The following is a 14486-nucleotide window of genomic DNA, read 5'->3' on the forward strand; positions in this document are numbered from 1 at the left end:
GGCAGGAACTCTTCTGCCTTTTGCATTCAGGCAGTTTATCTCAGAAAGATTCTACTGCTGGAGTGATCTGAATTTCTAACAGATACCTCTCTCTCTCTTCACAGTCCACCAAGTTTGAAAGAAATTTTAAGGCTGAGTTTGTACTTTAGAGCAGTTAAAGGAATTGGCCAGAAGCAGGAGAGAGCTCTTATTCCCAGCACTACACTGTAATAAGCAGATACAAGTCAAAGAGGAGAAAATGAGGTTTTTTCCCAAGGGTTTGCAGGGCCTGTGGGAGGCAACACATGCTGGGACATGGTTTATGGTTGACATGTCTCATGGGGCAGCAGAGGGAGTCTGACAGGCGGGTGAGCGAGAGAAGCTCTTCGTTTATGGATGTGGCAGAACCTAAGCAACTGTGCAGGATAGGATCTGCCCTCGTTAGAAACATTAAAAAGATCAAATCTCTTAAAACAGGCATGGAGTTGAGCTTCCATTCAGCCTTTTTTTAACTGGGAAGAGGCCTCGCAACTGGTTTCTAGAATACTCTGAGTAGCAAGCTCTTTTGGGAGGGGAGAGATGATGCCTTCTGTGGAAGCAATTTGATATGCTTGGTGAGAAGCAGCAGAATGACATCAGATGCCCTCCTAGTGGTTTGGGATACTTTAGGGAAAAGAAGTGAGTGGATCCAGCTCAAAGCTCCTGCGGCCTCAGGTACCAGCACACTCATATTAATTAGTAAATTTTTACTGCCAGGCATGAATAAATTACTAGATATCTGGTGCCTGCAGACAGATGAAGGAAAAGCTGTCTGGAAAAGCCTGAATTTAAGACAGATTTTTCATCTCTAATAAAAATAGCCCTTTTTGTTTGAGGTGTAGGTTCTTACATCCTTGGTAATTCAAATGCAATCATACACTGGATCAATGCAATCTTTTCTCAGGCAGGGAGCTGTGATAAATCTGTTCAAATCTCATTCTGTCAGACCACTCTGTGCCAACAGAGGTGATAATGAATGTTTAGGTATGAACACAGTTGTTGTTTTTTCTGGCAACAAGCCATGTAGAGGTTCAAGTGGAATATTTAATTGATTCACTGCATTATCACTTCAGGTTGGTTGTGCTTTCATCAAAGCATTACATATATTTAGTGTTAGGTCTATTTCTACATGAATCAGGGATAGCCATAAAAACAAAGGAGTTGAGGCAGAATTGCCATTTTCTATACTGTAGCTGACTAAATAAATCTTCCTTTTCTCCCCAGCTTCCTCTGTTCAGGTTTCTGTGGGCTTGTTCAGTTCTCCCACACAAGTGAAATGGTTTCAAAGAGTGCTGCTGACAAGGCTAACAAATGGTTCAGTGTTGCAGTGTCGATCCCTGAATCATGCTGCAGCATCACAGTTGTCATAGAGACACAGATTTTTGAGACCAAAGGGACAGTTCTGATAATCTGCTCAGACCTGTTGTAAAACATATACTAGCTTGCCAATAAGTAAGTAACTTTGCCAAATTGGAGAGCAGCCTGACCCTCTCTCTCCTGGTGAAGCACATTTCACTTAAGTTTGGGGGATGCTGGAAGAGAAACCCCAAATGGGGTTTTAATGTGTTGTCAGAGTGATGCTGTCAGCACATCATTTGTTCTGCTGAGTGAAAGCTAGGTGAAAGCTCAGTCCACAAGGTCACACTGAAATTGTGACACTGGTGACTTCACAGAGACAAAGAACATTAGAGTAATAACAGTATCCAGTCTTATCTTCTAGGTGGTGTGGTGAGGTCAGGACGTGTATTTGTAATGAAGGATGCCAGAAGGGGGCAGCTCCATGCTGTCGGAAGTCTAACAGACAGGCCCAGGGTGATTTATCTGCAGCAGTTTGATGCTACTGTCCCTGGTTGTTTGCCTCCTCCTTCTGCCTGCTTCTTTATCAGCTGAGATGTGTGTCTACATCTTATCCATTCCAGTCCAGAGCCTGCTGCAGCTGCTGCCAGGGACAGGGCTTGTGCCAAGGCACTGGGTTGTGAACTGCCATAGCAGTCGTAGCCCTTCCCAGAGGCTACCTGGTACTGCAGAACTAACAGTTCAGGGATTTAACATCTTAAATTGCCAAGCTGACATCCATCAGAGCTCATGTGAGAGTGCCAAGCAGTCTGGGTAACCTCCAGCCAAGTATTAAGTCTCTTCTGTCCCAGTATATGCTAATCTGTGAGAAATGGATTGTTACGGATCCCAGCTCTGCTGATGAAGCAGTTCCAGTTGTAAAATCCCCTGATTTTTAGACACAGAAGCTTCCAGTGGCCATTGTGGTATTAGATACTGAAAACAGGTGTAAAGCCTCTGATATGGTATCCCCATCTGCCTCTGCAGAATTTGGAATAGGGTGAACTGCTTGAGCAAAGCTGTGAAAATTTGTGTGAAGGAACACGTACAGCCAAAATGCTCTCCTCCTTCTAAATGTATATGTTTCTCTGGTTGTCAGCTATGCAGACATAGCTTCTGCAGTCCTGTAAGACAGCTTCAGGAAAACTGGAAATGTAATTTTTTAATGAGAATGATCTGCTGGCTCAATGTAAGCATATATTATCCCTGCATTCACTGTTCTGCTGGAGGGGTTTGATAATAGAGCAGGGTCTGATTCTCTGTGGTCTTTTCTATCCCTGTGCAGCGCAGTTGTTTTGCTGCTATTTGCAGTGCTGTAAATTACTCACTGTTAAGTATTATTAAGGAATGAATCTTAGCACTTTAGTTTTTCAGAGATTGTCTTTGGCTAATTTCCATAGCACCCCTGTGAGGTGTTAATGACTCACTGCCTCTCTGTTCACAAATAGTGCTGTGTTCATCTATTCTTTGAGTAGCTTAAGAGCAATTAGTCTGTGGGACTGCCTGTTTCCTCTGGAGCATGCTCCTTCTGCAGCAGGGCTAAGTGTCCCTTGAAAACACAGAGGAACTTAAGCGAGGGCCAGGTTGTGTGTGCTACAGGATCCGTGTGCTCTGGTGCTGCTGCAGAGCTTCGCAGCTGCTGGGCATGCACTCGGAAGCACTGAGCTTTTGGAGGGGAAAATGTGTGTCTGGCTTGGTTGGTTTAGAGGTGGGGAATCTTTTAGGTGTATTTTAGGTGCAGAATTGTCAGAGATGTCAGTGCTCCTGGCACTTCTACTGTCTGTGGGCTTCTGGTAGCAGGTAAGCACGTTTGTGCTTTTGGAGAATCATTCCGTTGTCAACAGAACTGATCTAAATAGTCAGAAGAAGTAATGCGTTTCACCAAGTTTGGCCTGTTGACAAATTGTGAAAAAAGATTTTGTTGATTTCGTTGGATTGGCTCAACAAGTATTCACACACAAACACAGATATCTTTGGAGACATGAATTATTTATAGCAAATGTTCAAAAGGTCTGAAAATCAATTTTCTTTCGGGAATGTGTGACTGGTCACACGAATGACATGGTATTCTCTCATCCCTGATCTTGTTAGCATTTTAATTGCTTATTCCATCTGATCCTAGTTTTGATTCCTGATGAGGTCCCAGTAGTGGTATCTCAGTCCATTCTCACAGAGTATTCATCGCTACAAAGCTTATTTTATGGGAGAGCTTGTGAATAAGGAGGTATGATCCAGCCAAGTGCCAGCCTGGTTTTGTTATTTGTGCTACTGGCTGATAGATGCTCATGTACTTTGAGCTCAAGACTTCAAATCAATTATCTCCCAGCAAACAAATTCAAGTATGAATTCAGTATGAAGTTGCCCATTTTGATTGCTGTTATACTGTATACATACATACATACATACATACATATATTATATATATATATATCCATGTCCTCCACTGATCAGGTAGAATGGTTACGGAAGAGATGTGTTAGGCACTTTATTTTGAAAATCAAGACATGACTTGTTCTCCAAACACATCCATTGCACGCTGTGTTAAGTTTAGGCCAGACGATGAGCAAAGCAGCTGCAAGCAACATCAAGAAAACTGTTTTGTGCCAAAAAAGGAAGGAAAGTGCAAAGCCCAAGGATGAGCAGGACAACCATGCAGCTTAATAAGTGGCTCTGCAGGTCCTGTAAGGTGGTGGATTATAAGACATTGACAGAATTTTGTACTAGCAGAAAGTAACTGGGGAGATCAGTAGGGTGATGGACAGCACTAGAAAGGGAAGCTAAAAGTGCCTACTGCCTCTGGTTCTCAGGAATGAGAAGAAAATGGCTCCGTATGTGTTCATACACAGGGGCGTGGGTTTGTGGTGCTTCAGTCAAGTCAGAGCAACAGAGAGAGGGATGGGGCTACTGAAAGCAGATGTACAGGGAATGTTAATGCCTGTTGTTCTAACAGAAGTATTCCTAACATGCACATTGCCTTGGCCCAGCTTGCCACACTACTGCATCTGTTGTGGGGGTTTACCGTGGTGCACAACCAGTATGTCCTTCCAGAGACTTCCCTGTACGCGTTGAATAGTGAAGCAAGAATGTGCTATTGTGGTGACTCAGGACTGCAGCTACTGAGGTGCTTCATGGGGAACCTTGACAATGCCCTCTCCCTGCTTTGCTTTCTGACATGTCTGCCTGCAATGTCAAAATCTTAAAAATAAAACCCACCATTTTTGAATACCTAAAGAAATAAACGAGGTTGTCTTCAGACAATGATCTCTATTAAAAATAACCTTCATTAAGCCTACTGTGAATATTTACTTGATTGAAATATTTTTTCTGGTGGAATAAAAGATTTGTTGTTCTCAACCTAGCAAAGAATTTCTAAAATGACTATACAATTACATTCCGGGAAAAGGAGCAAAAGCAAATAATTATTGGGGGAACATTTCAATTTTCTTACCAAACAATTTAAAATCTAAATGAAAACCAGCACCTCACTGACTTATATTAAGGCTGGTATTGATTATGCACTTACAAAGAAACAAAATAGTTCATTTTGGGGAGTAATTTTGAAGGTATGTGCCCTTTTCAATACTTTAAGTAAGGCATCTTTCTGGTGCTATCAAATAGAAATTATAAACAAGTATAAACATTGGGCTGAGAGCCCATCTTGTCTGTCATCAGTGCTCCAGACTGACTGCATGCTTTTTTCAGTGCCTGAAAATCGCTGCCTCACAGGTATGTTGATATATTACATTTATGTGTACACAACTGATGAAAATCTCTGCAGTTCAGAATAAACTCAAATCTTTCCCAGCAGCATTTCCTAAGCCTCAAAGTTATTTTGTCTTCTTTGGTTTAGACTTAATTATTTTATATTTGTGTTATAATACTACTGAAAGCTTTATATCTATATTATATTCCATTGTTTTGACACTATGAACATGTTTTTATTTGTCAAATCTAAACAACTGAAGGCTTTTGAAACTTGATATTGTGAGCTGTTTTTTTGGAATTTAACACCTTTTCAGTCAAGAGCAAAACCTTATATCATGAGTTTCTGCAGAATGAAAACTACTTACTGGACTTCTGATAACTTTCAGTTCTTTGAATGGGAGGTGCTACAAACACTGAAAACACTGCTTTTGTTGATAACATAGGTCTGAGGAAATGATTTTGGCAGGTAAGGGAGAGCCTTAATCCTAGCTTAGCTTGTCTTTCTATTCATTTAATACTTCGAACTATCCATCAAAGCAGAGATTCAAATGCCAGAACTGTTCTTTCTCTTCAGTAAACTCAAACAAAATACCATATTTGAGGAAATCTGTTGATAATTTCTAGAATGCGATTCTCTAGAGAGAAGTATTATCATAATAAAAGATCATTTAACTCTAAGAGTGCAACAGTTGCAATCTGACAAATGGACGCCTTTAGAAAACTGCTGCGTTATTTTGCCTTGGACTCTCTGTAGTCTTAACCAGTTTGTTTAGACAAACTGGCGGTCAGTGGCAGAAGCTGGTTTCACCCATGACAGGATAAAACTTATTTTCAAAAACACTGATAGGCATTTCTCTAAAGTCTGCATCATAAAAGATATAAAAACTATGCTGATGTCAAAAATTTGCAAGTTCATGCCTTGGTCTTATGCTCATGGAAAACAATGGCAAAGCTCTCATTAACCTTGGTGCTGACAGCCCAAGTTGTTTCCTTTTATAACCTCCAAGTGTTTTGGTAAGATTAATTGATCAGTCCTCCCAGCAACATGTGGGGCAGATGTTAATCTTGGTGTTAGAGATTAGCACTGAGGTGAAGCCATTCCTTCAGGTTCTGCGTTGATTAGGCACTGAAGATGGACGGTGCTGGGTTTCTGTCTTCTGATCTAATCATCAAGAAATACTCTTCTCCCTTTCTTGACAAGTGATTTTGAAAGATATCTTACAAACTTAGATCAACCAAATATTGTGAATTAAATGTTTTTGGCTTACATATTATAGAAATATATCGGGTATAATCAGCATGCGAGCTCACTGGACACACACAGTATTTGAACAATATGCTCCGGCTTTACTGAACCTGTGCTACCTTTCAATCCACAGCTGTCATTTGGCCAACCCGCTCCCTCCAGTAACTTACAGCTTTCAATTTCTAGCGTGCAATTTTGTTCATCCAGAGGGTATCTGCGTAGATCCATCATGCAAGCTGCTGTTGTCGTGATCCTGTAAGAGGAGAGTTACAAAAAACCCAATGAGATTTGAAACCACACTTTACTTGTTTGAGAAGGCAACATTTTCTACAGTGGCTTTTCTGTTTATTGAAATACAGGACGGTTATGTACGTGGATTTCTGGCATACAGGGTCTATGTAGCTTGTAAAGAGTGATTAAATAATTTATACAGCACAATATAAAGAATGAGAGCATGTGCTGAATGTTGTAGAGCAGGATTTTGACAGAAAAATCTATGTGCAAAGGTGTACAGCATTTTGAAGAATATTTAATGAGATTTCTACTTGGAAATCTTATTTTCAATGTTCTTAATTCATCTATCTTCAAATTGTTTTGCAAATTGTTTTATTTTTAACTCATACTCCTTATAGCTTTCTTTTTTCATTTTGTTGTCACCTACTGCTGTTTTAATTTTGTCTGATAGGTATATGCATTTTTCTCCATGCTGTGAAAATATTGGTAATAACTGATGCATTATTTTTGTGATTTCATAATCAGTTTAACATTAGCTATGATAATTGAACATCCCCTCTTAAAAATGACATGATGCAATCAAAAACTTGTGAAATGTGATGTTGTGCGTTGGTTGCCTAAGGAACGTTGAGAATAGCTACAAAGTAGGCTGGACCTTCCAGATCCTTGCTCCTTCTAGAGGGCATGTGAATTGACATTCAGTCCCTGAATGTGTTTCCACAACCTCAGCCTGTTTGCAAGGCCGTTCCTCTACGTTTGTTAGACTACATCACAGGGCATCTAAGCAAATAACTCTTTTTGCTGATAAGCCTGTGACACTTGGGAGGAAGGTTAAATGACTTCATGAGGACAAGGGTCAAATTTTAGCTTCTTTTAAAGATCCCTTTAAGAAAGACAGTCAAAGTGCGTTAGCACCTGCATTTGCCTTTTTTTTTTTTTTTTAGTGATAGGTCAGTTCTTAAATGCTTATAAAACTTCCAAAGTTGTGAATGGGCAAACTTGGCTTGTAATTTCATTGGTTTCTCTCTCTTCCTCCCTCCAACAACTTCTACCTGAGAAAGACAGATAACCTCTTTTCTTGATCTGGATTTGGTCCTGTTGTTCCAGTTCCATGCTAATTAATGCCACAGGAATACATCTGGAGATTTTACTTTTGATGTGCTGAAAGTCAAGCATACTTACATGCTGTATTGGGGTGATAATTTTTTTTGCTGTCACAGAACAGACAGAATTAAAAAAAAAAAAGCCACAGTCTTCATTAATATGACATGCTTCAAATTATCCTAAGTCTACAAAATCCATCTGTCTATCTGTGTATAAAGACCATCTAGGAAGTGCTGTTATGAGAATCAGTCCACAAAACTACTTTATAATACTGTGTAAAGTACCACGGAAATGATATATTTATGCTTTTCCTCAGGCTGATTTTTGTCACATTAAATTGAATTGCATGTGTCTTCACACATTTTGCATTTGTTATAGAAAAGTTCAAGGACTTCAACAGATGTAGGACCTCATTTAGTTTTGCGTTGTACCAAACATACATTACTGAGTGGCATTGAGAAGACACACGGTAATCATTTGTTAGACTCCTAGTTAATAATGTTTAAGATCATATTAAAGGATATACTAACTTTAGTCATAGTTAAATGCTCTGTAATGAAGGTTTCATAGGCTGATGTTTTGTTCCCAATTAATAAATCAGCCTTTATGATAACTGAGGTCACCTGTATCAACCAGATTTATTTAAATGTGTACAGAATTAGAAGTTGACATAGTATTTCCACAGAGCTATGGTGGCCAGAGTTACTGTGGTGCTGACTTCTGTAGTTCTGCACATCCTACATTGGCCACATAAGTAGTAGCAATTTGTTATTCTTAATAACATCAATACAAATTACTTGTAAGAGGGAACAGGCAGGTGGTAGCTACTGGAGGCTCCTCCTTGAAGAGATGGGAGGCACCAACCTGACAATGCAATGTGATGCCTCCTAAACTATAGAGGTGCTTAAACTATATAGGGAATCTCAGGTTTCCTTGAAAATAGCTACTTGTAATTGCAATAGGAGTGCTTCAGGATCCAGCAACATTTACTACCTGTAGTTCACAAATCTACCTTTCAGGCATGTCTTTCTCCCTCATGATATATTTCAGCTGTGTAAAATTTTTAATGGCCTTGTGCTCTAGATAACCACAGATCATGTTTAAGGAGATAAATTAAACCCAGACGCAATTGCTGTATCAGTTAAAAAAAATAAAATCTTTTATCATAACTAGAGCGAAATGCCAAACCTGTTATTGGCCGTGTTCTCTCAGTGCAGGAAGAAACTGATGGCTTGCACATGAACCAGAAGCTTAAAAATTAAGACATTCAAATGCAGAATACAAGGGTGCAATGGCAGGAAGGAAATGCAATAATCTGAAGACAGGGCAAAGCTGCAATAAATCTGTGTTCAAGAGGATTAGTCCTGAAAATCCCTGGGCACAAGCAGTTTGTGGCAACGGCGCAATATCATGAGGCTCTGTAAAAGTTTACGTGGAGGCCTAATCCTACACTTCAAGCAGACCTATTTATATCTCAGAGTAGGATACAGAGTAGGATTTCCATTCTTAAAATATGTTTTAAGTTCCAGTGTTGGGGCTAAATTTTTTTGTTTGTACATTGTCTTTTACTCTACCAGCCTTGCATTATTTAGATTCTTTTGAATAAAAACAATAAAAATGGGGTTATGCAAAGAAGACAAGCAGTTAGGTGGAGATATATCATTATGCTGCTGTGGCTTGGGGTTCAAGCTATTTAATCCACTGCTTAGCTTTTATTTTGATGTCTGATTCTCTGAATACCATAGTCTTGTTGTACAAATTATTTTTTGCCAGAAATAAAATTATATGAAAGAAAATACTGATGTCCAGTATTTGCAAAACTGACTTCCTTAAGTAATACTATCAGAGTTTTCCCTGCAGGGCAGCAGGTCTTGTAGGAGCAAATAGTAAAGCTTAATATTTTGGTTTAAGTCATCAGTGAGCAGTGAAAATAAGTTCACAATGAGTGCGGGAAGTAAAGTTATGGTTCAGTACTTAGAACATTTCAGCAGAATGCTGTCAAAGAGGTGTTACTCAGTTCTTGAAGAAGAAATAGAAGCAACATTTAAAGACAGCAATGACAACTAAATGTGGAGGTGATCAGAGCTAAACAATGCAAATTCTGTCATGAAATGTTTCCTCCATTTGGAGAACAGGTATCAAATTTTAATATGTTCGTTCTTTTTCTCTCAGTCAACAGAGCATAAATTATAAATGTATATGAAGATATGAACTGGGATGAACTCATTTTTTTTTTTCCTTAAAAGCAAAATAAAATCTTCAAATAAAATATAGAATAACCATGCCTCTCTTAATCACTGCAGAGCTGGGGGTCTATTACACACTGGAAGTAGACTTTCATATCCCAGGTAAAACATTTTTATTAGATAAGTGTTATTTAACTTCACTGGTATCAGGGAACTTAATCCCACAGCAACTGTTTGACATCAGAACCCTGTCCCATATCCCTGATATAACTGGCCTATTTTTTCTGGAACTTGGAAGAATATTGATGTTTAAGATTTAATGGAATGTCTCGTAGGGAGAGTTATTGATGGAAGAAAACAATGTACATTTAAAGGCAGAAAAAATGTACATTTAATAATGTATTCTAAATAATGTAGTGTGTACTTGGGAAACCTGTGTTCAACAGGCTGTGCATTGTTTGGTCAAATTCTATTAAAAAAGAAGTTACAATTATTAGTAAAATTGGGAGGGGCTGACAAGTGATTAAATAATAATGCTTTCACAGATCTTATTAGAAGTTGAGAGAAAATGGGAATATTGGGTCCTGAGCCAGACGAAGTAAAAAAAAAAAAAATAGATACTTTACTTTAGATATGAGTATATTAGCATTTTTTCAGATTGGAAAATCATTATAATTTGGCTTCCCCCCAAATCCTTCCTCCAAAATCAGTAGGAAATATATCTTTGACTCTGGGGAGGTAGGCTGTGAACTGCTAGTTCCCTGCTTTAGACTACATACTTTTAGATAACAGTCAAGTTTATTAGGAAAAGCTTTTGTATGGATTTAGGTTAGCAAGTGCTACACACATTTCCTTTTAATCTTGCTCAGAGAAACAGAGTTGCATAAACATAAAAAAATAAAGAGCATCTTGAGGAAGATGTGTACAGAGAGATACACAGCTTAAAGAGTTACAGCTGTAAGCAGCTAAGAACAGCATTTAGCATGAGAAGGACCCAAAAACCTTTATTAGGTAAAGTGACCTGTTCTACTAAAGTGACACAAAGATGAGGAAAAATCAGTCAAACTACCGGCTTTCTAATGTGTTTTATTGGTACCCTGAACTGGTAAGTGTTTGCTTGATTTGCTTCTCCTTAATCTTTGTTTTGTTGTTGAGAAAAAAAAAAATCAAAATATGGATTAAAATTCAGAAAAAAGTGAAAATGGTTTTTAAACGTGGAAATCCTGTGATGTGCCCTCTTACAGGTTGTATTTACTTTTTAAATTTTTAAAAAATTTTTTTTTAAATGATGAAAGGCTGTTTGCTGGAGAAGGTAATTTCTGGTCTTCAAGGATCCCACATTCAAAAAATTATTGAAGCACTTTGAAGCTTATGGGTTTTCTGATGAGAGGTTGTGATCGTGATGCTGCGATCTATAGGACAGCACTGTGTCAAGAACTGCCTGTGACAAGCAGGTGGCCTGGGTATTTCACCACCAATGCCATCTTGAGCACTGGGCTGCTGCGTGCTGGCCCCTCCACTGTGTTGGCAGAGGTATCTGTGAGACAGTGGTGTTACCTGAAACACTGGGGCTAGACATCCAGTTTTGCACAAGGAAATGGTATTTGCAGTCTAAAAGAAGTCTCCCATTCACAGCATGTCTCTGTGAGCAGTTGTGCTGCAGAGTCAAAGAGGGGGTGTGCTGCAGGGAAGGGGGTCCAGCAAAGAGCTGCCTTCTGGACAGCACGATCTCCTTTAGCTGGCCCTGCTGCCAACCCTTTCCTCGTCTCACTCATGAACCTCCAGTCCCAGCTGCCATTCCTCCTTAAGAACAAATCTCTTATTGAACTCCGTAAATCCAGAGTGAGAGCTGCTGCTTAGTAGCAAGTATGTGGGTGGGCCAGACTGTGGCATGTCAGGTGTCAACTTGATGAGATGGATTAATTACACTCCTTCACTGCCTGCATCACGTTCTTTGCAGGTTTATTCAGTGATCCCCATGAAAATCTAGCACTGCACTGTCATGCTCAGCATATTTTAAAATTTTATTTGGGCTAGCAGCTGGTTGATTTGAAGGCAAGTTTGAGAGTCAATAAAAGAAAGCCAAGTATATTACAAACACTAGCTCAGTGGATATTCATCCCTTTAATTGTTCTAACAATGAACCAGATCTTTAAATGTAGAGACCTGCAAAGTGCCTAACACTATAAAGCACAACCTAACACAATAACATACACATGAGGAGGTGTTTTAACCTTTCAAGGTGTCTGATTCCTGGGAGGAGTCAGAATTTCTTATACTATATTGTTTATGCATTCTAGCCAACTCTTTTTATATTTTGTTCACCTAGAACATGGACTTCTACAGCCAGTGCCAAGCAGAAGTGTGTCAAAGGTTAGAGAATCTTTAACTTGGGTATTGTAGGCATTAAAATATTTTTGGGAAGAGAATTTTAGTTGTCTTGGGAGCTACACCTTGGCACTCAAAGTAATTGTCAGTAAATTAATCATTGTTATTTTGCTTAAAGAAGCAAACCCTTGCTGAATAGTCTGATTTTTACCTGCCAGAACTCTGCTTCAGAGAACAGCTACATAGTACTATCACAAAGCAGGCATGGCATGAGGAGATTACCCAAAATGGGGACAAATAGGCTTGCAGGCTTCTGCCTTCCCCAGGAGTAGAGTCTGAAGCTTGGAGGTAGTGGTGGGAGCAGGAGGCAGTGGGGAAAGGAGAGCTCCGATGTGGACGAGTTGGGGGAGAGAGGTAGTGGGAGAAAAGGTCTGCAAGAAAATATTGTGCCTTGACTGAATTAGAAACTTCTAAAATAAAAAACTTAAGCCAGATACGTACTTTTTATAGGTAATGTAAGATATTTTCCTGTTCAATACAATCTATCAGAAATAATTTAGAGCAGAGTGAAGATTAATGACTTGCTTGTAAAGATCTAGAAATAGCAAAAGTCACTAAAATGTTACAATGTCACTTTTTACATATTAGTAAAAAGCTCTCTTTGTTTGTAAGCCAAATTTCAGTGCAATAAGACTTGTACTGCACAGCTTTAAAACCATGAAAATAAATTTTATAATATCAATCCCAAGAGAACTATAACTATACCAGGGCAAACAAGACACTTCCATAAAAAGTGCCTGAGAATTGGAGCTGAAATTTACAGCAAAGAGTAATTTAGTTTGACAGCGCAAGTATGTTGCAAGCCAAACAGAAAAAGAGAGTGATCCAGATGGGAAGTGCTTAGCATAAAGGAAGGTCCAAGGGGGAAGTAAAGTCAGATAACTGGTTTTCAAACTAGTTTTAATTAAAAAAATATGGTGCTAAATCTCTAACTTTTTCAGTATCTCTTCACAAACCTCCTAAAATTGACTAAATGCAAGAAAAGCGATATTACTACTGAAATTCTTTGTCACAGGTAATATTGAGAAACTGAAGTATCCTGCTCAGGAGGGAACAAGAAGTTTGCTAGATGGCAGCAGTGATGTCCATGTCATTTGGTATCTTAATATTTTAGGTTATTCATTTTGTTGTTGTTTTTTATTCCAAAATAAAAGCAAACCAGACACCCAGATACATATTGTGCATGCATGAAAGAAAAGCACACACATATTCAGATGCCTCCCCTTCTTTGGCAGAGGAGGAATCTAGTCAACAATCTTCCATACGCAGTCTGTAAATGGAAGGCTGGGTATAGAAGGCTTCAGGATATGCATGGTCAAAATGACCAGTAAAAACCAAATTGTTTCTGGCGTCAGACATACTTCATATTGACACATCGCTATCTAGCTTCCTTGTAACTGAGGAAGATCTTCCGGGGTTTTGGAAGCAGGGCTGGGGCTGGAAGAGACGCCTGTCATTTCTCTGTAGGTGCTGTGCGGCTCTCCAGGAGCTGTGACTTCTCCTGTAGCTTCTACATGTCAACATTACCCGTACCAGTGCATCTCAAACAGAAACCTACAGTCAGGGGGAGAAATGCAGAGAAAATGTGCAGAAACAAGGATGAAAACAATTTTTGCTTTCGTATTTCTTGCCTTCTTCTGATGCCTGGCCTGTTGGATTTTTCAAGATGGGGAAGTCCACTCCTTTTCCAGTGGTTGTAGTGTTAACTGTGCACTGGAAAAATGGGCCAAAATAGTGGCTTTGGTACTAAACAAACTTGACTGAGAGACGTAGAGATCTGGTGGGTTTAGATGACGAGAAATTAGATGTTATAAGCTTTCACAGGTGGCATGGAAGTTCTTTGATAGTTGAGAAGTAGAATCCTTTCTTGATCTTGCCAAACACAAGTGAGAAACAGCATGATTTTGAATGTGGCATATCCTCTGAGCCTCTGTTACCCAGTTTCTATTAGTAAAACCACAGGCTGTCAGACCTGGCTGTTGGTTCACATCATCTGTGTGGGCCAGCAGAAAGGGCAGGGCTCTGAGAGAATAACTGGGAGCACCTGAGGAGGTACCTGCCCCTTTTTGTTGGTTGTGTTTGGTAATGCTTAGCTGCTTCTGGAACCATGAACTGAGTGGGGAGCTGCCCTGGAAGAAAATAGTGGAAAATATGAGTGAATGCTAAAATTCTGTGTTGGTGTGATGTGTGTGTTTGGTTTGGTTTCCTGACTTGAGGATTTCATGACTTTGTGGTCCAACATTGTTTGAAACTACAGTCTCTGCTCCTGG

At 39.3% G+C, this 14486-nt stretch overlaps 1 protein-coding gene across 1 annotated transcript in view; it reads right to left on the bottom strand.

Moving 5' to 3' along the window:
• GABRB1 (gamma-aminobutyric acid type A receptor subunit beta1) overlaps window positions 1-14486 on the bottom strand; it is a gene marked incomplete at both ends in the record, with an annotated part of 116587 nt that overhangs the window by 20386 nt on the left and 81715 nt on the right. Inside the window, one exon of the mRNA XM_082051662.1 lies at window positions 6475-6557. Within this exon, the coding sequence (XP_081907788.1) occupies window positions 6475-6557 (83 nt within the window). The remainder of the gene's footprint in view (window positions 1-6474; window positions 6558-14486) is intronic.

Source organism: Streptopelia decaocto (assembly GCF_964273445.1).
Source record: "Streptopelia decaocto genome assembly, chromosome: 4".
Classification (NCBI taxonomy): Eukaryota; Metazoa; Chordata; class Aves; order Columbiformes; family Columbidae; genus Streptopelia; species Streptopelia decaocto.